This window comes from Mustela nigripes, chromosome 15, assembly GCF_022355385.1.
Source record: "Mustela nigripes isolate SB6536 chromosome 15, MUSNIG.SB6536, whole genome shotgun sequence".
Lineage (NCBI taxonomy): Eukaryota > Metazoa > Chordata > Mammalia > Carnivora > Mustelidae > Mustela > Mustela nigripes.
In genome coordinates this window covers 82,656,658-82,681,276 of record NC_081571.1, presented here as the reverse complement: position 1 = coordinate 82,681,276, position 24,619 = coordinate 82,656,658, and the positions used below count along the sequence as shown (strand labels likewise).

General features: G+C 58.3%; 1 protein-coding gene across 2 annotated transcripts in view; it reads right to left on the bottom strand.

Moving 5' to 3' along the window:
* COL4A2 (collagen type IV alpha 2 chain) overlaps positions 1 to 24,619 on the bottom strand; it is a 154,496-nt gene that overhangs the window by 46,807 nt on the left and 83,070 nt on the right. Inside the window, exons 5-12 of one of the 2 annotated variants that reach the window (XM_059377881.1) lie at positions 10,114 to 10,248; positions 9,985 to 10,029; positions 7,068 to 7,184; positions 5,457 to 5,528; positions 5,105 to 5,140; positions 4,935 to 4,997; positions 3,528 to 3,563; positions 1,225 to 1,266 (exon numbers count right to left, since the gene is read on the bottom strand). In XM_059377881.1, the coding sequence (XP_059233864.1) occupies positions 1,225 to 1,266; positions 3,528 to 3,563; positions 4,935 to 4,997; positions 5,105 to 5,140; positions 5,457 to 5,528; positions 7,068 to 7,184; positions 9,985 to 10,029; positions 10,114 to 10,248 (546 nt within the window). The remainder of the gene's footprint in view (positions 1 to 1,224; positions 1,267 to 3,527; positions 3,564 to 4,934; positions 4,998 to 5,104; positions 5,141 to 5,456; positions 5,529 to 7,067; positions 7,185 to 9,984; positions 10,030 to 10,113; positions 10,249 to 24,619) is intronic. The other variant, XM_059377882.1, reaches the window with a different exon arrangement.

The window sequence follows — 24,619 nt, the reverse complement described above, 5'->3', positions numbered from 1 at the left end:
CTGGCAGGTGTATCCCGAGAGTCTGCTAACATGACATCTACAACAATGCCCGGCGCTGCTTGACCCCCCCCCCCGGCCCCACCCATTACCTGCCAGGGCCCTGAAGTTTTCTTATTAATTCTGAATCAACTCTTTAGAGGTTAGAGGTGTTCCCTCATTTCCGTTCTGCCTGACGTGCCCACTCTCCCTTCCGCTCAGGGATATCTTCCCAGACCTTTCTTGTCATATGTCATTGACCATGTCATTGACAGGGGTTCACATTGTACAGGGGTTCACATCTTTATGTGTTTGGATCTTTCAATGTTTTGCTTTTTACATTTTTTTCTATGGCATTAGCACAAAGAAAAAGTCCTTGCCTTCAGACCTGAGCAGTACTGGGTGCCATCGAATAGCACAGGGAAAACAAGATGAAAATCTGCCAACAACGAGGCCACAGAACAAGGGTGTTTCATGGCGGGCAGGAACTCATGCGGTGAATGCAATGGGCCACGTGTTGGTGGAGCTTTGCCTGTTGAGCTTTTCATACATGTGGCCTCAAGTGAGACTCCCGAAGGCCCACGGTCTCTGGATGTTGGCGGCACAGGGGTTACAGACACCACACGGTCTTCCCGCACGCCGGCAAGCCCGGCCGGGCGCCTGGCCCCTGCACGGGCTCCGTGTTGGCCTCTGGTTCCCGCCTCAGTCTGCTCCATCAGCTCAGGGCTCCCCACACTGGGACACCTTGGGGCAATGCCTTTACTTCGTGGGTGCTGCAGACAGCTGAGGTCGCGGCTGCGTCGGAAGTCTGGCGGGGGCTAGCCTGTACTACCGGCTTTCACTGTCTTAGCGACCCACTGCTACCGCGGGAGCCTTTTCCACAGCCTGAAACTTTACAGCCTGGCACTTTGGGGTGATGCTTTCCGATGCAAATGGCCAGGACAACTGCATGGAAAGCTGTCGTTAAAAAGATTTAGCTCCTCGGGACGCCTGGGTGGCTCAGTGGGTTAAGCGGCTGCCTTCGGCTCAGGTCGTGATCCCAGCGTCCTGGGATCGAGTCCCACATCGGGCTCCTTGCTCCGCGGGGAGCCTGCTTCTCCCTCTGCCTCTGCCTGCTTCTCTGTCTGCCTGTGCTCGCTCTCGCTCCTCTCTCTCTGACAAATAAATAAATAAAATCTTTAAAATATATATATATTTAGTTCCTCATTGCTAAGCCGGCCTCCGCGTCGATCTATCGTGTTTCCTTACCTTTTCACCCTTTTCTCCATAAAAGCCAAGTCCTCTGTTGCCCTGAAGAGAAATGATTTTTCTAAGTTTTTCAAAGTCATTAAGAACAGTGAAATAATTTTCCTTTCTTTTTTTTTTTAAGAAAAAGAAATGTAAGATCGACTCGCAGCATCCTGAGTAATTATCGTTGCAGAATATTCCGGAGTCCCCTCCCCAAAGCTATTTGACTCAAGAGAAAGGGAGTGTCTTCTTTTGCGAGTCCCACATGGAGACCCCAGAGTAAGAGTCCGAGTCCGGGTGTCACAGTATGTGATCGGGAGCAGGCTGGGGCCACGCGGGGGCTGCCGAGGGGGACCTCCCAGTGCTTCCCACACACTGCCCGGGTTTAGGTCTGAGTGACGGAAACGACGGGGAGCAGCAGCGCGATGGCTATTCAGACACACAAGCTTTTAGAAATCCGTGTTTTACACTCAGAGCAAACCCTCCAAAAGAGAGGGCTCACATTTGGGAATATTTCGTTTGTCGTTCAGCCTGAGGATCGGGACGTCGGCTGAGGCGTTGATCCCGCGCTTGCCGTAGGAGCCTGCGCTCTGCTCGTCACCTCGGACGCCGCGGGCGGCAGGGACCTGTGTCCCCACACAGTGCGGGGCGGAGCGCAGACCTGCTCGCGGGTCCCGCCGGCTCGTTCCTACACTATCATCCGCAGAGATGACAGTCTCCGAGCGTGTCCGCAGGTCTGCCCTGAGACCTGCCGCCTTCCCGCCACCCCCGTGTCCGAGGGTCATGAGTCAGCTTCCCTTCTGCCGCCGCCTTTTCTTATTTCGGTGAGATAATCCTAATTTCCCAAACACTTCGACCCTTTTAATGATGTGAGGGGATGGGGATTCTCTGGGTTGGGCCCCGACTGACAAGGAGGTAGTAGACTCACGAGGGGGTGGACACGTGTTAGAACAGACTTGACCCGAAGCCCAGGATAAGCCTGACCAGAAGCGGCCCACGCGCTCACCCAGATTACAGAAATCCTGCTCTGCTCTTCCGCCTGGAACAGCTCTGCTTCCTCCCCCGCCAGGGTCTCCACACTCCCGCTGTGACAAAGGATCACGTGGGGCCCTATCTGGTCTTTCTCTCCGCAGCATCCTGCCCGCCCCCTCCCATGCCCAGAGAGTCTCCAAAAATAATAACAAAGCCTTTAATTAATTTTTGCTTTTTTCTCCTTTCCCACCTGGCTGGGAGCTGAAATCAAAGCCCGGAACGCACGCGGCTCGATCAGAATGAGATTTGCTGGGGCCCCTGGCGTTCCTCTGCCCTGTGAGCTCCCTGTCCCAGTCCCCAGGAAGTGACCTGGTGGAGGGCGAGGGCCGTCTGTATTGCAGCCAAGTGGGGATCTGAGGCGACCCCGGGGCTCGGCCGCCCCGTCCTACATCCGCTTCTCTTGGCTCTGGGCCGTTCCCACCCTGCCCGTGGCTGCAAGACCGTGGGGAGCCCGGCGGCGGGGGCAGCAGCCTTAACGAGCTCCAGCCCCAGCCGGAAGTCATGTCAGAGGTGATGGAGGGGGTGGGGGCGGCCGAGGTCCCCTGGAGGTCACAGAGATGAGGTTTCCAAGCAGCGGACATGGGAACGTGTGGGCTGGGGGACGTCCTCGGCCTCACGCAGGCCACGGACGGTCTTTCAGCATCGGTAAGGGCAGCCCAGCCCCTGGGACGCCTGTCGCGTCTCTATCCCAGACTCCTGCTGCTGGTCTTGGACACTTATGCAGCTCATCCCGGTGACACAGAACCCCAGTCTACAGATTCTGACAAGCCACCTGCTTTCCTGTGCTCCCTCCAACTTCGAGACCTTTCTCTGCTGGGCTCAAGCTTCAGCTGAGAATCCCCGACTGTATCCCCATAGGCTGAGGGCCCCCTCGGGTACAGACAGCGGGGCCGCACCAGGGTAAGAAGGATGCCACTGGCTCCCCCACACGGATACGGTCCCTCTTGTCCCTCTTGTGCGGTCACACATGCAGACACGAGCTGTCCCTGCGTCTCTATTCCTAATCCAACATCCGTCAGGGCGATCTTCACACAACAGCAGGTCATGTGATTTGCAAACAAGGAAACATTCGCAGGACCCTCACGCCTACGCCCACCGCTCCAGGGGTCCCTCTGGATTCCTCTTCAGCATTTATAACATTAAGTCCTAAACACCTACAAGATCGTTCTCTTCCCAAAACAAATAATGCGCTGTTGCCCACCAAGCAGTTCTGGGGTCAGGCAGGGTAAGCACAAGTATGTAAGCCCCACCCCCACCCCACCCCCAGCCCCTCACCCCAGTAACCAACTTACTGGCTGTCCTTTTGGTCCAGGGGGTCCAGGCGGGCCCTGCACAAATACAAAGACATTTACCAACTGTTTTCTTTATCCCAGGACCCAGATAACATCTGCTAGAACGCTCTGGGAAAGCCATCGCCGTGTGTTTAGAAGCCCGTGTGTATAGAGGCTTCGGGTGCGTCGTCTGGGCAGGGAGGGCGTGCTGGAGGCGGGGGCCGGGTCAGGCCTGGCTCTCAGAACGTGGCGGCGGGCCGTGGGCAGCTGTTCTGGGCTTGCGTTCGAGGTCAGACTTCTGACATCACCCGTGTCCTACTCCCACTTGCTCGGACACTTTGCACGGTCCCAGGCTCCAGCACTGTGGAGATGGCTTCTCCTCACCTCCTCTGGGGCTCCCCTCGGAACACCGTCTAGCACGTTTTGCTGGTGGGTCCGCAAATGCTTGCGACCAGAATTAAAGGACAGGCCCAAGCGACCGAGATGAAGGTCTGTTGCGGACATCGCTGTCTTTCCGTAAATCCTTCCGTGTCAACACGACACTTGGGATGAGGCTTAAGAGCCTGCAGCTCAGGACAGCTCGGGTTCCCTGAACCATGCAGCTCAGGGCCAGCTCAGGGCACCGCAGGTTCCCCGAAATGTGCACTTAAAGAACACCCCCTCAGTATGCGTGTTGTGAGCGAAGCCGACACCAGTGCGAAGTAGGAGGGTAAAGAACCTGGGTCACGTAGCCCTCACCTCCCTGGCTTTTGCGAGAAGGTCTCTCTCCAGCTGGAGGCTGATGTCTCCTAATGTTGTCCGAGGTCCATCTGTCCTACAGCTGCACTTCTGGGGGCTGTTTCAGCTCCAGGCCCCAGGGCCGTGGCAGAAGTGGCCTGTCCTTCCCGGTTCTTCCCTTCCCTGCAGCAGGCCCTCCTCCACCCCTGCATCTGTCCTGTGGCCACTCACTCTGTCGTTCGAGTGCAAGGGTCAGGAACACCTGCAGACCGCCACTCCCGTGGGGCACTGGCGCCATCTCGTTAACTGATGTCTAATACCTCCCTCACGAAGATGGCCAGGCCCGCGGAGCCTACTGCCTCCTATTCACCTACTGGACTTGGATCTGCTTTCCCCAGGGATGACAGGCCCCCGGCCAGCGGCTGGCTGTGGGGCTAAGAGAGCTTCTGTGGGACTGGAGGGGCGCCTGGCCAGCACCAAGTCAAAATGGACACATGGTCGGTGCTGACCTGGTGACCATGAATCTCAAGTCCTCTTTCTTCATCCTTAACAGTAGCAAAAATGCACGCAAAGGATGATGTGTTTTGTCTGGACTCTTTCTAGAGGGACCACAGGCATGCCGGCTGGACGGGAGGCCTCCACCCGCGGGAACACTAGAGGAGCAGCGTCTCCAGAGGACGCCTGGACGGTGGTCCAGGAGTGAGGACTTACCGGTCTTCCTGGAGCTCCAACTGGACCCATCTGTCCTACAGGCCCAGGCCGGCCGGGGGAGCCCTAAGGACAGGCAGCAAGAAGAGGCCGTTAAGAACGGAAGACTGGTATTCGGAGTCCGAATTCTTACACTTCTGCTTGGAACATCCTCTAAGAAAAACAGAACTTACCTGGAAGCCAACCAAGCCAGGCTCTCCGGGTTCCCCCTGGTTGAGAAGACAAAATGGGAAGCGTTCTGGTTTTTAACCAAATCTTTAGCCCTAGTTACATTTTCTCACAACCGGGGACTTGGTAATGTTCCTCCTACCTGGGGCACCGTGACTACGGGAAAGGGGAGCACCCCCAGAGCAACGTGACCTGATGGGACAGCGAAGAGTTTCCACCTCCTGATGGTGTCGGTGGCTCCGCCTTCCCAGGGAGCCCCCATCCTCGGACCCTCACAACTCAGCCCACTTGGAAACCCTTGTCAGTCAGGAGCTCACCCCAATCACCAGTGTCGCGTCCCGTACCGAGCGAGCTTACCCTGTATCTGTCGCGCTCCGCGCTGGACAGCGCATAGGGCTCGCCTTTCTGTCCTTTGGGTCCTTGCGGCCCCTACAGCAGCGCACGCCGGGGACAGAGAAAATGCAGAAACACCCGTTAGGCTTCAGCGCAGCAGTGCTCATCGGGGTGATGAAATACTGACCTTCACGGGCAGTGTCTTTCCTTTATTTACGTTACTCTGAACACGAGCCACTACACTGGGCCACAAAGGTGAGAATCCACTTTTACAGTTACTCAGTAGTACCTTCCTCCAAAGTTGAAACAGAAATATTTTATAGGACGTTATTTTCCAAACCCCAACCAAATGCTCAGTAGACAAATCCTTTAGGATATCAACGTGTTATTTTTCTGCATAATCTGTTTTTGTCTTGTCTTTGGCGTGGGGGTGCTAAAAATACTAACACGTATGCCCCAAGGCACCACTTTTGGGAAAGATACGGGTCATTCCCTAGAGCTGGCGTCACGACAAATGGACGTGGGCTGTGTGCACACGCGAGTGTGTGTACGCGTCTTCTGGTGCCTGCGTATAAAATCAGTATTTTAGGGACACCTGGGAGACTCAGTCGGTTGAGCCTCTGCCTTCAGCTTGGGTCGTGATCTCAGGGCTCTGGGATCGAGCCCATGTTGGGCTCCCTGCTCAACGGAAAGTCTGTTTCTCCTTCTCCCTCTGCCGCTCCCCTGCGTGTGTGTGTGCTCTTTCTCAAATAAATTAAAATATTTAAAAATCAGTACTTTATAGTAATGGATATATTTATTGATAATGAAGTTTCATGATATTAGAGCGGCCTAGAAAGTGATGATTGTTGTGGAGAAGGTGAATGACACAACAAGGTCACGGCCGAGGAAGGAGGACCTTCGAGGCTGTCGGGGAGAAACCCACTAGCTTCGCAGGAAACCGCGGTGGGGAGATGCGTGGCTGCTCTTCCCCAGCCTCGGTTCGCCTACCAAGTAAGGTGTTGGTGGGACCCCGACATGGCAAGACTTGGGAGGGTATGAGGGTCGCAATACAGTCCTGAAAACCATTTCAAGACTTTTTGCCTTTGACCTGAGAACGGTGCACAAAACGGATGAAGGCGAGACGGTCTTCCATCAGGAAGAGCTCACGTCCACCTGTCGGGTGGAGAGCGCTTGTCACGTCTCGGGATTTTAGGATCTGATGAGGTGATGACTCACGGGGCGTTCTGTCAAGCTTTAAGCCTCTGAATCGATCGCTGCTACTCGTGTTACTGTAACTTGACATGTGGCCCAGGGCAGCACTTGCGGACGCCCGTAAGATTGCGTAATAGAAACCGAGCCAATAATTTTCTATTCTGTTTACAGACTGGATAAGGAAATGAAGTTCTTCAGACCCAGGAAGATCATGCTGAGATGCTGGCAAAACATCTTCATCCTGACCACCCACCGAGGTCGGGGGTGACCTTCCTGGGGGTGCTGGGGGCAGGGCCCCTGTGGGGCCCACAGGGGAAAACCCACCGTCCTTGGAAAGCCTCTCTGTGACCCCTTCCAAAAGGGCCTTCTGGATGGGCCCATGGGAGGTGCCCCCGCCCTCCAGGCCTCCACCAACGAGGGCCGGCGCGCGCGGGTACTCACGGGAGGGCCATGGAAGCCCGGGGGGCCGGAGGGTCCCTGCTGGCCTACGTCTCCTCTGGTTCCGTTGCAGCCGTCGTGGCCGGGGGGCCCTCGGGGGCCGCCTTGGCCGGGGTGTCCCTAGGACGAGAAAAGCAAGTGAGGCTTCCAGCACACACGCCACGGCTCTCCCACGCGGGGCCGTCGAACGGCTCGGTATCACCCCGTCCTGCTCGCGCCCGCGGGGAAGGGAACCCGGAGCGAGCGGATGAGGGAGATCAGGAAACTGAGGCGCGGGCACGGCTGTGAGCAGGAGAAAGGCCTTCCTGACCAAGTTCTGTTTCCCGGGGCGCTGGTGAGGGAGTCCGCTGTCGCTGGTCTGCCGGGAGGTCTGTCTGAGCAGGTGCAGGTCACGGCAGACTTAAAAACTCTAGAAAACATTCTGGAAGCAGCCAGGTCCTGCAAGGACAATAGGGCGCCTCGACCTTTGGTGCCGACTGAGCTGGGGGGTGAGTCTGACAGAGCCGCATCCCAGGTGGAAGACGGTCGTGTGGCCCGGAAGGGATTGCACGTGACCGGGCCCTGTGCGGAGGGACCGACGTCCCCTCACTTGCTTTCCTGGGGGAACGCTCCTTTCTCGATTTTAAACTCGAACAGAAAGAAGTCAGGTGTTCTGAGATGTTGGGGGCGGGGGAGGGGGCAGCGGGATCGGACGTCTTTCGGATGGCTGGAGACCGTCGGGCTGAGTCCGCGGGTGTCCCCCTGCGTTCGTCTGGCTCCTGGACAAGCAGGAGCTGGGCTGGTGGCCCAGGGTATCTTCCCACAGCACATGTTCCCACGTACGCTATCTTATTATCTTCTTCAAAATTCTGACTTTCTTGGCAGCAGACCACACGTACATTCTAGAGTGATTTTTTGGAGGCCATGTTGGAAGCCTTTTAGATTTACTTTGAGAAATCTGGAACATCTCAAGATAAAGGGACAAATCCTACATAGGGGGCCTGGACCCTGAATGATATTAAACACGATGAGGAAAGTAGCATTTTCCTTTGGTTGTACGTCTCTTGGCTTTAGATGTTCGAAGCCATTGCTTTCAGGGGTGCCATCGGATGAGAAGAGACACCACGGGCTTCCGCTCGGCCATCTCGGGGTGGGGGGCAAGAGAAACCCCGACCACGAAAGTTGGTCCTTCAAACTCAGCAGGAGCCAGCGCGCTCAGGGGTGTCTGCTCACCATCGGTGGTGTTCTACTCCTCCTTTTAAACGGAGCTCTTCGCCCTCCTCCCTGACTGTCTACTGGTCTTCCTTGCTCTCTGGAGTCCTTCGAAACTGTCTGTTAATCTCACGTGAGTTTGAAATTGTTCTTGGAAGGAAAACCTTACTGACACTGAGCTGACGCTGCTCTCGGTTCAGTCTCTAATCAGATACAGCTCTAAGATCTGAGTGCACGTCACGTTTCCGCACGGCTCCTGCATGGCTAAAATTAGCCCGGGCCCTCAACGTCACATTCCTGAGCTGCTCCGAGGTGGCAGGTGGCCCTCAAGCTCTGTTTGTGCCGTCCCAGAGCTCAGCGGCTGGCGAGCGGGGCCGTTTCGAGCAGCCCGGAGAGGCTACAGAAGCCTCGGGTCCACGCGCACTCGAGCCTCCCTCGCTCAAGGGACGACACTTTCTAACTTGTAAACTCTTTGCTCCTCATATTAAATGACTATGAAGTGGAAAAACAAATTGAAATATGATTCAGATGAGTTACGATATTTCCTGTGAGATCACTCTGGTTAAACCCAGATTTCAGCTTCCAGAAGACCAAACGGATGGGCGGCCCAAGGAGCTCAGAGAAGCAGTTTAAAATTGGGCGACCGGTTTGGGGCAGTTGTGAGGAAGACACTCTCCTGTTTACCCCTGGAAATCTATGGATTCCTCACGTCCGCCAGTTTCTCAAGAGTCTGACTATTGGGGAAGTGGCCTCCCTGCCTGGTCACGGCTGCGTGTCATGCCTGGTGTATGTGAGACCCCAGCTAGGGGATGCCCAGGGTCCCCGCCGTCCAGGCCTCATGGCCCTGTGGGTGGCTTCCTCTCTCTGCTCCGTGAGCTTCCTTCTCCTGGAAATGTGGCTCAGGCTCTGAAGGACAAGCATGCCCTCCCTATGACGGCTCTCACGCCCTCTCTCGTTCTACGAGGCAGTGGCCCCGCTGATGCAGCCCCAGGAATGTGTGCGTGTGTGTGTGTGCGCGTGTGCTAACACGGTCACACGCGACACGGTGTGTGGAGTAAGGCCTGGACGTGAGCACACAGTTCCCGAAGCAGATGTCCTCGGACGTCGGCAGCAGATGGCCGCGTTGTGATAAACACATCTGCACCACGGCTGGGACCCGCGGGAAGCGGACCCTGGGAAACCTCCTCGCGGGAGCGCGTGAATCAGGCTGTGACTCAGGCTGCTCTGTTTATTCCCGTGAGCCGCAAGAAGTAAACTAGGTCAGAACAACACGTTTTACTGCATTTGGAGATTTTCTCATGGATGAGCCCCGTCTCGTCCTCTCGTTCATGTGTGGTTTGACTTCAGAGAGCTCGGGAATCTGCACGAAGCCCGGCGGGCCTTCCGCACTCCATGGGCTCGGCCCTGAGGCTCCGGCTGCAGGTCCCGGCGAGATTCCGAGGCTCGGCGGAGCGCACCTGAGTGACACTCGTGTTTCATTACGAGACAACGGCTGCGTCGGCAAAGGGGCCTGGACGCCGGAGCCCGTGCGCAGGAGCGTTTACAGAGGGAACGCTGTGCCTGATTCTCCACCGGACTCCAGGGCAGACGGATGCACGTCTCGGCGGCCGGGCTTAGGGGACGCCCACGGCAGGAGGCCCCGACGGAGACCCTTCTGCGAGTCACAGACCGACTGCTTAGCTCGAGCACATCTGAAAACCCCCCAATCCCACGTGCACAGAACACTCACGGGAATTCCATCGGCTCCAGGGAATCCAGAAACGCCTCTCGCTCCCTGTCGGGAAGACAGACGGACTTACGGCAGGCCGGACGCCCCCGGCCCCCGCGGCAGTGGAGGGAAGCCTAGCAGTCACCGTACCACGTCTCCTTTCGGTCCTGTGGTCCCGGGTGAGCCCCGCTCGCCCTTGTCACCTTTGCGGCCTTGCAGTCCTGGGAACCCCTGCAGGCCTGGGGGCCCGGTGTACCCCTGGGGGCCCACCGGCCCAGGCTGGCCCTGCAGAAACAAGAGAGCTCGGTCACGACCGGTCACGACGAACCGTGCGCTTCATTCTCAAGGAGACGCGACCTTCCAAGAGCAGTCTATGTCCTCTTCCACCTCTGCCACTGTTGGAACAAAGTGGTTTTTGGCTAAGAGGAGGCCTAGAGCTGAAAAAGAGAAAAACACGTTAAACGTGAGAAAAACTCATCCCAGACTAAACTTGTGTTCTTGTGAAATGCTAGTATCGGGTTGGGATGAAGGAATCCACTTACTTGTACTTTTTAGATGAAGTATTTTCAGTTAAAAAGAAAACTCCAAGCAGATTTCTAAGAGTTTGTCCGTATCTCACTAGAATGCCTGTGACAGGGACGAGCTGTGCCCTGCACTGGGCGTCACACGACCCCCAGGCGTTCGAGCGATCCGGGCATCTCTCTGTCTGCACACACACCACTCGCACGCACGGAGACGTACGGGTTCCCGGAGCCTGGAGAGCCCTGGGCCCGTAGCCAGCGGACATGGACACGGCGATTGTCGCAGAAAGACGAAATGCCGAGTGGGCAGGGCCGTGGAAAAGTGGGAGCCCCAAGCCCCGCGCGTGGGAACGCGGAGCGCCGCAGCTGCAGGGGCGCACGGGCCGTCCCTGCGAGGACGGAACAGAGCAGGGCCCCGCGGCCGGGCAGCTCCACCCGGGGGCAAAACTCAAAGCGGCTGAAGGCGAGACAGGAACCCGGACTTGCACCCTCGTGGTCACGGCGGCGTCTTCCACGCGGGGGGCGGAAGCCCAGCCATGGCGGGAGGACGAGGGATGAGCATGGATCGTCACGCACACGGCCGAGGGGCACGGGGCGCTCACCCTGCGCTTCGGCCCCGTCCCGTACCACCCACTCCTTCGGGAGGCGGCACCCGGATGTGGGGGAAGCGGAGGGGACTTTCTCTGGGTGGACAAGGGGGAGATGAAGGCGGAGTTGGTGGGTGCGATCTACCCCAAAGCTGGGGACCCCCGCCTCCTCCAACAAAGGGGGGTTTTGGGAAGTCTCCTCAGAGCTCCCTCTAGGCCAGGGCGAGTTCTGGAGCCGGCAGGGTCTCTGGGTCCCTTGCACGTGTCCCAGAGGCTCCGGTCAAGGCAGAAACTGCCGAACACTCAGTCCGAGCACAAGCACCGTACACAGTGGCAAATCCAGGGTGTTCGACGTCTTTGAAGGACACTGTGAATGGGGGCCACAGCCCCTCACTTGTCCCCACCTCCTCGAGGACGGCTGTGCTGGACCGTGGGCAGCCTGACCTTGGACCCGCATGAATCCTAGGCTCACCCCAGTCTAGCACTCAGAGGCCTCCTCATGCTACCTCCGCTGTAAGTCTGGGGACAAAACAGACTTTGACTGGATCCTTATGGGTCCCCCGAGTGCTCAGCCCTGTTTCGTCTGCGGCCATTCGACAGTCACCATCTTGTGACGACACAGTCCGCCCCTAACCTTCCAAGGCCCCAGTCACAGGGAGGTGTGGAGCTCATCAGCACTGACCCCAGCAGCCTTTGCGGGATGAAGTGCTGATCACTCACACCATCACGGTGACTGTCTGTAAACTTCATGTCCGGCTGGGGAGGTCACTGGACCGGGCACCCCTGTCAACCAGAGCGGAAGGCGTGCGTCTCCGAGATGAAAACCCACGTCCTCCTCGTGCGCTCGTTAACCTTTTCCTCGATTCCCTTGCTGGGAAGCGGGAGGGCGCCCTCATGTACTCACTTTCCTGCCATTGTCACTGGACTTCTCTTTAGCCTTTGTTTCTTGGGATGGGAAGTCTGGCTTTGGGAATAAAACCCGTCTTTCCTGCGGTCCCTGTGCAGTTCCCATAAAACCAGCCGTTTTAGAGTGGCTCCCAGCACATTCGCAGCGCTCTCTACCCACCGGTGCTGTCTGGTTCTAAAACATTTCCGCCACCCCAAAGACGACTCTGTACCCACCGAGCAGGCACTCCCGCTGCCCCCACTCCAGCGCCTGGTCCCCAGCTAGAGTGGCACCTGCTCTCGGTGTCGATGGGACCTGCCCTGTCTGGGAATATCCAGTATACAGAGTCCTAGGTCGGGGGGCGGTCTTTGGTGCCCGGCTTGCTCCCCTTCACAGCACCTTTCTGAGGCTCTCGTGTGGGAGCACCTCCCAGGGCTGCGTTCACGTCCATGGCTGAACAACATTCAGCGGACGGACGACCACCACTCGTCCACTCGTCCGTGATGGACACGGAGGGTGTCTGCCCCCAGGGGCTGCTGTGGACAGTGCCACGGGGGACACACACGCAGCTGTCTCTGTGAGCACCTGTTCTCTGCTCCTCGGGGCATAAACTCAGGAAGGGAACTGCTGGTCTTCTGGCAACTCTGTTCAACTTCTGGAGCCGCCGCCACGCCGTCCTCCACAGCGGCCGTGCCAGCGGCACTCCCAGCAGCAGGGTGTGAGGGCTCCAGATTCCTCCGCATCCTTGTTGGCACTTGTTATTTTCTACGTTTTAAAATTCTAGCCATCACAGTGGGCGTGAAGACGGCGTCACTCCAAAGCCATGATGCGGCTTCTCAGAGATGGAGCGTTTCACCACTTCCATCCGGCTTCCGCCCTGGGGAAGGGCCAGGAAGAGTCTGGAGAGACTCTGAATTCGACCTTGGTCCTGGGGGACTGGACGCTCGCTCTCGCCCACAGGACACGCCCTGCGCGGCTGCGGCTAAACGGGCATTGACGTCAAGGTCAGGGACCTCGCTGTGCCTGTTTAAGTCGTCAGGCCCGAGAGCTCCCTGAGGACATCCTGCCTGCCAGGGCACCCCATGTGTTTATCAAGACCGGCCAGAATGACCAGGGAATGAAAAGGATCTTCCTTTCTGCTAATGACCATCAGCCCCCGCCCTTACTGGGAAAGTTGTGGTCAGAAGCCCTATTTCCCTGTCTTCCCTTCCTTCTGCTGGAGGTGATGTTAGAAATCACCCCAGAAAGAGGAGGACTCTCGTTTGAATGACTTTGTGCAAATCTCTAAAACTCCCGAGATCCTTGCAATCTACCTGATAAAAACAAAACTCTTGTTAAGAGCCAGCAGACACGGTGGAAAGGGGTGACGATGTACCGCGACCCCCGCCCGCTCATCTGATTCACATCCGTGTGCTGCTTGCTGGGAAACGGGACGAAGATGCGTGCCATTTAATGAGGTATCGTTGGGATTCAGACCTGTTGAGGCCTTAGACAACTGCTGATCTCACTTTACCCCCACGCCAAACGCATGGCCGGCCACCGCCCCCGCTTGAGACCAGACCACAGGGGCTCAGGAGGGTCCGACACAAAGAGCCCAGAGTCACACGGCCAGGTCTGGGAGCAGGTGATCCCTGCGTCATCCAGCTGCCACGATGCACTGCGAGAGGCACCAGCACCTCCGGGGACCGTGAGACATGCAGGGTCCCAGGCCCAGCCAGACCGTCCAGGGCTGCGGGGACCATGACCCCCAGGAGGTCACTCTGTGCGGTCACGTGTGTGGATCACTGCCGGACACTCTCCTCATTCTGACATTCCTACAGGGGACTGGCATTTTTTAATACGTCTCAAGCGTGAAGTTGGATCTTAGAAGAAAAGTTGAACCTCCTGCATCAGGCAGAGGAAAATGTCCCATTTTTGTGTTAAGGACTCCTTCCAATGCAATGTTCTCGGTTTCATGCTTCGGGGCTCTCTGCCACAGGCCAGAATAAACACGGGCCCCGGGGAGGATGGGGGGCTGCTCCCTGCCGCCCCCTTCTTGAAACCCCTACGGGAGTATGTGTGGGATCCGGGGTCAGCCTGGAAGCCAAAGTCTGCAGAGCCGGCGAGAATGAGTCCAGACTTGAATCCGCATTGCTTAAATACCACGGCTGCGGCCGGGAGGCCCTTCGAGCCCTGAGACACTTACGAAGCTTTCCTGTATGGGGTTTCACTCCTGAGAAAAGGTACAACGTCCTCAGCCACGGGGACAGGTGGGACGGCTCGGGACGGACGGACCGCGGGGGCCCGTGGGGCCTCCCACGCTCACGAACCCCAGGGGGTGCCTGCTTCCGTCCATGGCCCACGAGCCTTCCTGTTCCCGGTGGCGAGGAGGGTGAAAAGAGCTCCCTTCATCAGGGACGGACAAAGGAACGTTTCCAAGAATAAAACTGCTTCCCTGCACATCAGGATTTGAAATTTACAGTATTTTCCTGATGGCCCAAGAATAAACTCTTCAGGACTTATGGGCCAACATGTGAATACTAGGAAATCCCTTCTCTTTCTGAAGTCGGCTCTTCCTGCCTCGCCTTTTATGGGCAGCGGCCCCCGCAGACACCCCACATCCTCTCCAGTCCCCTGGGCGGCCCTCCCGTCCTCGGCTGTTGGCAGTGCGTCCCAGGCCTTCCCGGCCCTTCCGATGCTGCCCTTCTCGGACACCCTCTGGGGATTCCAGCCCAAGGCCCAGCTCATTAGAAAATACGTAAAACAGCCCAGAAGCTGGGAACGAATACTTCTGTAGGATCCAAAAAACTAACTCCTTCCCTAAAACTTAGAATGAGTCCCTGTTCTCAGGGGTAATCATGATCACTTGTGAGCAGCTGTTTGAGGCCCCAGCAGGATGGATGAACACATAACCCAAGCCGATGGTAATGCGGAAGTATTTGCACAGTCCCTAACCTCTACAACCAGCTAAGAATGGGCAGCTGCCTAATCCACGCAAAGCACACAGAGCTCATGTTAAATCTGCCCCCTTTCGTCTATAGCTTCTTATTTTATATAAGAGAACACCAGCCCTGCCCCGAGTGCTATTCCAAATTAAGGATCCCACCTATTTGGAGTAGAATTATATCGGCCCTGGAATTCCTGCTCTCCAGAATTATTTGGCACAGATCGTAGCAGTAGCATCTATGCGAAGGGAACGCATCAGCACGAGGGGAAACAGACCCTGACCTTCACCTTGCTCCATGTACAAGCGTGTCGTCAACATGGGTGGTAGGCTTGAACCTAAGAGCTAAAACCCTTCTGTTTCTAAAGGACAACACAGGGAAGAGTCTTCATGACTTCGGGTTAGGCAAACATTTCTAGATGTGACACAAAGATCATGAACCACATAAGAAAAACGTTGAAACTCCTGAAAGGTCTGATCTTAAAGATACTGTCAAAGAAAAAGGAGCAGGCGGCAGGCACGGGACGTATTTCTGATAAATGATTTTTATCCAGAATACAGATAGGATGCCTAGACATCAAGAGTCAGAGACACCCCAAATGAGATCTGAACAGATGCTTGCTCACAGGAGGGGAGCAGATGGAAACCAGGCGCACGGAAGCCAGTCTGTGCCGCTGGCCACTGACGAGGTTCCCAGTAAGGATGCCGGCCGCCCTGGGGCAGTGAGTCCCACAGGCAGACTGACCCTGGGTCCTGGGGAGGCTGCAGAGAGCCCCGCTGGTGTGGATGCAGAATGAGGCAGCCTCTCCGGAAATGTGTGGCCATTTCTTATAAAGTCAAACGTGTGCTCACCGTAAGACCTGTCGGTAAATGTTCACAGTGGCTCGATTTATTTTAGCTAAACCCCAGAAACCAATCTGAATGTCCAATGGCCGACAGGGGGGCCACCTGGTGCGTTCACACAGTGGGACACCGCTTAGCCTTTTTCCTAAGAAGGCAAAACCGGGCACAGGGGACAGAGCAGTGGTGGCGGGGGGTGGAACAGACCTGGTTTACACCGCGACTCGGGTGGTTGCTACACCTGTACTCATCTGTCCGTATTCACTGAGTTGCACGAGAAAGCTGTCTGGATAAAAGCAGCCTAAAAACAAAGGAACACACAGAAAAAGTCTTGTCCAAAGGCAGAGTTTCCAGAAGACGAGGCCTGAGGTCCACAGGTATATTGCATTTGACCGAGTCCTCCTGGCACGTCCTTGTATGAGTGACTTTATGAGACAGATAATGTTCCATAAAGGAAGAAGAGCGAAGACTTTAAAAATGTCTTATTAAAAAACACGAAGCCCCGAGCTTTTTAAAAATGTCTGCCAGGGAAATGAAAAACCTCAAACCAAAAAACAAAGCCACAGAAATGGAGGCCTCATCTGGAGCCCGGCCTGTGAGGCGTGAGGCGGACAGGAAGGGGAGCCGTCCAGTGCTCAGGCCACCAGGGCACAGAGCCCGACCGGGTCCGGACCGACCCAGGTTCAGGAACCAAAGACAGCTCCAGGGTGTCCCTGGCCCTCAGGAGGCTCCGTCTTCATAGAGATCAGAACCAGACGGGTCACCTGTGCTTGTGAGACGCTGCTCTACACCTTACCCCAAATGACCTGACTTGGACGGACTCACGCCGCAGGAGGGAAGCAGTGGGCCCCCTCGTTTCCTGCCCCCAGCAGCGGGACGTCTGGAAACGCTGCTCCTTCTGCAAACAGGCAGCTCGTGGGCCATCGCGCCCAACGGCATCTGCCCCAGCCCAAGGCCAGACTTTTACAGTCTGGATGGGATTCTGCCTGGCGTGTGCTGGAGACGCTGATCTTCTGGGAAAGCCTACGCTGGCCCCCAGCGATAAATACATTTCGTTCATTGAAACAGGGTCGTTTGCCCAACACACTGATGTGACTTCCCAAGGCTCCTGTCCTCCGAGAAGACTCGGACTGGGGTGTGGATGAGCGAGGGCCCCGGCGAGCACAGACAGCGGCAGAGAAGGGGCTGGAAGGCGGACTCTGGGCCCGTGGCCTCCCGCGGCCAGGAGACGCTCTCACTGAGTGCTGCAGCACAGAACACAGTGCCCGTGCCCACAACGTCCCCATCCAGCGGCCTTCCCGGCCTCACGAGTTCGCAACACCAGGGCTCCCGTCTACACGTACGTATCCGGACGCGACAGTCAGAATACGCGGCGATCCGGGAGTGAACACCAAATCCCGCGACCACAGGTGACGGCCGCCCCCATGCACGGCCTCGGCGGCAGACCCTTCACTGCCACGTGTCACCTGGCCTGGCGGTCCCTCGCTGGTCTCCCGCGACCAACCTCCTAGGTCTCGCTTGAGGGTGACGGGCCTCGCGGAAGGCCCTGCGAGCTTCTGTCCACCCTGCGGCTGGGAACAGTCCCGGGCGCTGCCTGCAGACAGGGCAGCCGCGGCAAGGACCCGTGTGCGGGGCTCCAGGTGCCGGCCTCCCCACCCCAGTGACCGCCCCGGTGACCGCCCCGGAGGGAGGGCGTGCCGAGCGGCTTCCTGGTGTCCGGTGCCCAGTCCAGGATTGGAACCCGCAGCTGCAGCCACTCTGCATTTAGACGAAACACACTCCCGTGAAAGAAAACGGTTCTTGAGGCTGAGCCTGTCTGACATGAAAAAAATCTGGCCAACAAAGGGAAAAAGGTTAAGAGAAAGGGGGGGTTTCAGCGTGGCTGTGGAGCACAGATTGTTTTTTTCCTGTTCATCCTTACTTGAAATGTTCCCGAATAGGGCAAATTTGAGACAGAGCCGCACGCTTTCTGTCAGCGGAAGAGGGGCTGCCTCCCCTTCCTCCTGCTCCTCCTTCCCCGGCTTCAGCCTACTGGTCTGTTTTCTGTCCTCATGAAAGCGATTTCCCATTTCCTTTCTGAAAGACTCTGCTTCTACGTTTAAGGATGACCTGTGGCTCCGGGGCAAGGCCGTGTGGGTCCTGCGGCCCCTGCGGGCTCAGTTCCGTCTCTTCCAGAACATCGAGCAGGTTCGTGGGGCCCCATGTCCTGCAGCGAGCCCGGCTTCTCCCACCCACACAATGTGCTGGTGGCTCGCCCGTCCTGCTGCGGGTGTGCACGTGGCTCCCTCCGGTCACCGAGGGGCGTTCTGTGCCAGACCACGACCATGACGTGTTCCCCTGTCCCCTCGCTGCAAGATCTCAGAACTGCCCCTGGTTTTGGTGCACGGGGACTGGGCTCCTATAAATACTCAGGAATGGTGTCTCCACGGGGACACGTTTTTGTCAATTCCCAAGGATGGGATTACCGGGTCAGATCGACCAGCAAGTAGCAGAACTGTCTTCCCGACTGGCCGGAACACTCCGGTGGCGCGGCTCAGACGCAGGGACTCTGAGGGGTAACGTGCGGCTGGTGGCTGGCCTCAAACCTCCGCGGGGATGGGGAAAATGTTCCTACCGCGCGGAGACTCCAGAGAAGCTCAGCTCCACACGTGTCCCCTGGGGCATGGATTTCATTCTATTTTGGGTAAAAGAATGTTCCCTTCTCTGATACTGTACGAAGTGCGTGTCGGCCTTCGTGGTCCGGGAGCATCGGCCTCACCTTCTAGAAGACTCTACTGGGCAGGGACAGTCATTTCCGAATAGAGCAGCATCACGTCACGTTTCAGCCGTGCCCGTCTCTTCCCCCGCCTGCTTTCGGAGGCTTCTCCGAGTATCTGACTTGCAAGGCCCTGGCGGGAGCACTGGGGGCCGGTCCTCAGCCCTCACCACCTACACTGGAGCTCGCCAGCCAGGTGGGTGCTCCGGCTGCCCCAGACCCACTGCCCTCAGGATCCCGGGTGACGTGGGTTTCCTTTGGAGCCGGAGAAAATCACCCCAGGATGGGTCTCGGCCCCAGGACGGGTCTTGGCTGGCTGCCAAAGCGTCAATGAAGGGAAGTCTCACACCTCAAAAAGCTCTGGTCCAGCAGTTCTGGGGTGAGGGGAAAGGCCTGGAAGCCCTTGCTCTTGACAAGGTCCCCGAGACCACGCGGACGCATCGCCGGGTTTGGGAGCTGGGGGACAAATCTCATCTCAGGACGGGAATGGGCGCAGTTTGGGGAGGCAAAAGGTCTTACCCGCAGCTCCGTGGACCCTCTGCCCAGGACCACGTCACGGCGCCCTTCTGATGGTGACCCCCGTGCTCGTTCGGCCATGGAGGACCCCCACCACCCAGCCTCTCTCCCGCGGTTGGCTGTGGCTGGGGGACCCCCGCTCTCATTTTAAAACCCAAGGGTGGCTCCCTCGGCCCCAGCAGAGAGGACTGTGTGGACCTTCAAGGTGGACGCGACCTGGAGCCCCGCACGCCTCCCTGAGGCCCGGTAGGCCCAGAAGCCAGCGGCTTCCTCCAACTGGTCACGTGTGTCCCACGGGCGGGGCTCCTGCGTGAGGAGCTGTGCAGGACACACTCCCTGCCAAGGGGCATGACCAACATTCCCAGCACCAACACCCTTTACCCACGGGTGCTCGGACGAGATCTACCTTCAGACCCCATTGTGACCGTTAGGAGGAGTTCATGATTTCTGGGGCACTACCGATGCCCAGCGTCAGGAGGTGACACAGTGGGCGGGGGGGCTCGCATGCTTGGGTTCTGTCTGCTGGGGACCCCATGGGGTCACCTCTGATGTCAGATCCCTGCCTCACTCCACAGCGGCCCCACAGGATTGCTGAGTGTGGGTCCCGGTGGGTGAGCTGGCTCTACCTGTCCATCGGGTCAGAGAGACCGCTTCCCGAGAGACCCTCCAGACTTTTGGAAGGAGCCCCGGTCCTACCAGAACTGTAGGATCGGATAAAGAAGAACCATCTGTTAAAGTCAAGAGCCGGGAAGCAGGGCCAGGGCTCTGGAACGCCAGGGCTCCCTCCTCCAGGGATCCCGTTCCCGTAATATCTGCACCAAGCCGTTTGAGGATAGCAGTGGGTGATGCACAAACACGCTGCAACTGCTCAGCACAGAAACGGTGACTCAAGGGTAAAGGTGACGGAGGACAGGGCTGAGTTTGCCAACACGGGTCTGTGAAAAGCTGTAAAAGGAAGAGTTTTCAACGCTTCCTGAACGTTTCTGTTTTAGGATAAAAACTGAACTCTCCATCCACAGAAGACACAGTCTCAAGGCCTTTTACAGTCCTGGGGCGGAGGGAGGCGGGCGGGAACGCCTTGCAGTTCCCGCGGCCGACGCCGGGTGGCAGTGAGCCGCAGGCCCCGCCCGCCCGACCGAGTTGCTGCGTCCCAGATTTGGAGACGGGTTTGGGTTACCATGACCCCCTCCCTGGAACAGAGGGCAGCTCCCTCATCTGTCACGGCGCACGAACCTCCCATGGGGAACATTCTAATGAAAATTTTCACGGCAGGATTCCAACGGTGTCTACAGAGCCCGTCACATTCCGCTCTTCTCTTCCCGGGGCGGCTGGGCTGACAGTAACTCATTATTTCGTAATTCCTTCCCCGCGGGCTTGCCCAGAGGAAGGTGCTCGAAGTTGGTGCAGACCTGGGAGGACCCGGGGGCCGAGCTCCCTGTGTGGGCCCGAGTCAGGACAGCAGCCCACGTTTCCAGAGCAAAGAGCATCAACGGTGGGGAGACCCCGGCAATGGGGTTCAATGCCTGCAACGCTTCTGTGGGGCACGTACTGTTCCCACATCTATTCTGGGGGTGAGGCTGGTGCACGGGGTGGGTGGGCCGCTCCGTGGGCTTCTCAGAGCCGTGCCGGGGGCCTGTCGCTGTCCCTCTGAGCGCTGCTCAAGGAACTGACACGACTCTGCCCCCCGGAACACATCTCCTTCGCATGAGGCTGCCAGCAAGCCAGAAGCCACGGACACACAGACAGAAACAGCGGGTGGACGCCTGGGGTTCACGGCGACCCAACCGAACATGGCCAGTCACACCCTGGGTGAGGGTCTAAGGGCTTCTTCTCCACTGTGACCCAACGCGGCTGCTCGAGTGCGGCCATTTCACGGCTCATTAATCCCCCTCCTGCTAGAGAGTGACCCGGGCAGAAAGAGAAGGTGAAACTCAAACAAGCCACTTCTGTTACTTTTTAGCAACTCTGGTCAAAAGGTATGCAAGGGGGGCTGGGGGCTGCAGGCCGACGGGCGGAAGCATCAGGACACCTGCGGGGTGGGGGTGCGGAACAGACGGATCCCGTGCCTGCATGGTCTCTGCGTCCAGGCACATTCCAAGTCCACTGCTGGGGGCAGACCACGCCCGCGGACTTCTCAATGGGTGAAGAGGGTCTGTGTGGCCAGGAAGACTGGCTGACCTCCTGGAGCCCGAGCCAGGACAGCAGGCCACATACCGCCACCACCATTTCTGCCGATGGCCGGGCTCCCCCAGGGCGGGGGAGACCGTGGCAGGGCTGGTGGCTACTTGGTTGGGAACCAAGTGCGAAGGTGTGACCGTGCTTCCGGCCGGATGTTGCAGAGACCTCAGGAGAGAGGATGGTAGCCATCTCCGAGAGCAAGCATGAGAGAAAGGCAGCCCTCGAAGACGGGCGAGGTGCTGGAGGGGACGCGGGCAGGGGCTCCAAACCGGCGGCATCCGGAAACAGAGGGCCCTGACGTCAGCACCAGAGGCAGAAGTCTACACACAGTGGGCGGCGGCTTCCACGTTCCCTAACCCCACGGGTCTGTGCACGCCTGCAGCGGTCCACCAACGGCCGGGTTACTCGTGTGGGCGCTGGAAGACCCCGCGGGACGTCAGAAGCTCCGTGGGGACCCAGACACACCTCTGTCTGTGGACATGTGGAATGACAAGCCTGGGAACAGCTCCCAGAGAAAGACGTCACCTGCTTCGGGGCCTGAGCCATCCGGGCCAGGTCACGTGGCTAGCGGTGGGGCACGGCCAGGCGATGCGAGTGCACCAACTTCTCACCCTGCAGGCCGCCCCTGAGCCGCGTGCCGGGGAAGGTTCGATGGCAGACAATAAAGCAGCCCGAAGTTCAGCCTGCCTTCCTTCCTTACATCTTTAAAAGTATCGGGTATTTTGGAAATGGCTCTACAAAGTGTCTTTGCCAAGATGTTATCAGCAATAACCCCTTGTGCCCCTATCAGGATTCTGGAGCTCCTGGCCCGTCAGAGCCACGGGACGGCACCTGCCCCTGCCGCAGGGTGCTTGCCTGAGCCCAAGGTCAGAGCCCGCGGCGCTCAGTCCCGCCATCCCGGGGCTGGTGCTCACGGCGTGTGGGACGCTGCCGATGGCCATCGGGACCTCCTGGACTGCCCGGCCTACAGTGTTATTTGGACGGACATTGAACACACATCCGCAATTAAAACAAAGAACAACAAACCACGAGAAACGGATCTTTTTTCAGTCTGGTGGAAAGATAATGGATGGCTCATTTGTCCCGACACAAAACCCAGGGTCCGGGGCGGGAGGAAACCAAATGACATTCACAGCCATTCCAGAGATGTGACTCAGCCGGTGCTCTGCTCTCAGGACACGGGCCAACGGCCTCCAGAATGTTCATTCTTTTCAAAGGCATTTGTTAAAAAAGAAAAAAAAAAAAAAAGCAACTTTCCTCCACAAAATGGAGGGCGACAATGCAATGCAGCTCCATATTCAAGGACACTGCTTGCCTGGGCTGTGATCTCAGGGCGTCCCGGACGACCCGCGAGGCGGCACATACTCACAGAAGAAGCAGGGAGCAGTTTTGGGGACACGCACTCTACGGCCCTAGAGGACGTGTGATCAACACGGCGAGTTCCTGCTGTCTTCGGGGGTCAGAACACTTGCGCTGCGGCCCATGCACTGCTCGGCTGGGGGCCGGCACCTTCGTGAGATCCCCCAGGAAGCCTGGCCCTTCCATCCCGGGGAGCGGCTCCCCTGTCCCATTGTCCACTGTCGTCGCGGCCTCTGGGTCGGCCCTGCTCTGCGTGTGGTGTGAAGCAGGTGTGGCGACACGGCGGGAGGGGCTGGAGGCTTCCCTCTGCACCCCTGCACAGCCCCTCACGCCGGAGCCTGCCTGTGGGCCGCTGGGGGCCCGGACAGAGATGAAGCCGCCTGGGGTCCCTGTGGGGGGTTCCCAGCTGCCCTGACCTCGCCCCTCAGAGTGTGGCTTCGTCACTCTGGGAAGCGTCACGATTGTCAGAAGCTTTCCCGAGCCCAGCAGAACCCGGACGCGTTCCACGGCGCCGTCCGGTGTCCCGCTCATGCCGCGAACCCATGCGAGCTGCTTTGTGCCTGGTCCCCAGGCGCCTGGAGGGACGCAGAGGCGTGAAGGCTCCCGCGGCCTCCCACGGCCTTCCAAGTCCTTGCCTGTCGTGGACGTCAGCTCTTGCCGGGGTTTCTCTGCACCCTGACCTTCCTTGTGTGCCTCCTTTCCTGGTTCCCATCCTCTAGAGCGCCGGGCTCTGCCGGGACCCCTCTTTTCGTCTTGGTCCAGGTGGGGACGCCGGTCCACTCTCCGTGCGTCAGGGCGCCTGGGAGGTCGTGGCTCCCACCCCACTGCCTACAGACCCGCGGATGCTCCAGACCCAGCCCTGCTCCCGGCAAGAGGCCCAGGACGCACGCGTCCGTTCCCCTTCCCTGCCCGCCTCAGCTCACAGCGACGCATCCGACCAGGTGTCACTGCATCTAGGACGGGTCGGTGGGGACACTGCCGGGGTCTCTCTTCACGCCGCTCCCCGTCCGCCCATGACAAGCGTGGCACTCTGGCCTTGCGTGGCCGCGCGGCGTCACCCCCACCCCGCGTCGCGGAGGGCGGGGCTCCCTTCTCCTCTGTCCGTGCTGGTCTCTTCGCCCCTCCAGGACCGGCGGGCGTTCTCCTCCGGGATGGTGCTTGCCCCTTTCTTCTGGTGAAACCAGACGCCGCTCCTCTGTGGTCACACCGGCCTTCTCCTGCAGTTGTCATCTGTGTGCTTGTCACTGTGTGTGTGTCCAGCCTGTCCCCGAGCCCTGTGCTCCTGTGGGCCAGGAGGGGGGCCCGGCCACCCGCGTCTGGTTCACAGGAAGACAGTCCGTGTTTCTGGAGAAGCCCTGCCTCACGGCCCCACTGCCCTCCACTGCACCCGCTCTGGGCTGAGGAGGACCCGCCGCCTGGTGCGCTCGGGCCGCGGCAGCCTCCTGGGAGCCGCCATCCTAGACCAGTGCCAGCTCCTAAGGGCTTAGCAGAAGCTGCCCAAGGCTCCAGCCCTCCTGGGCCTCTCTGCGAGCAAGACGACCTCCAGCAGTCCACTGACTGCGAGGGGCTCTGTCCTAGATGGAGCTCGGAGTGCTGCTACAGGGAGAGAGGAGTGCACCCAGAGAGGACACTCGTGAGAGGAACAAGCCAGCATGATGGGAAGTCAACCTGCAGCCGTGCAGGGTAGATGCCAGCCTGGGTTATTAGGAAGTGACAGAGCCACCACGTGTTTAGAGGTCCGTCACTGGATGGCCACACCGTACGCACTTCCCCTGTAATTTAACCCTGCCCGGAACGGGCCCCGAGAGGGACCTGGTCTCCCATTAGAGCAGGTCCTGCAACCGCGGGACTGTGTGCAGCAGATCAACTCTGCTGTGTGCAGACCACCTCCGCTGTGTGCAGACCACCTCCGCTGTCCACAGATAACCTCCGCTGTCCACAGACAGCTCTACTATCCACAGACCACCTCCATTGTCCAGAGACCACCTCCATTGTCCAGAGACCAACTCTACTGTCCAGAGACCACCTCCATTATCCAGAGACCACCTCCATTGTCCAGAGACCAACTCTACTGTCCAGAGACCACCTCCA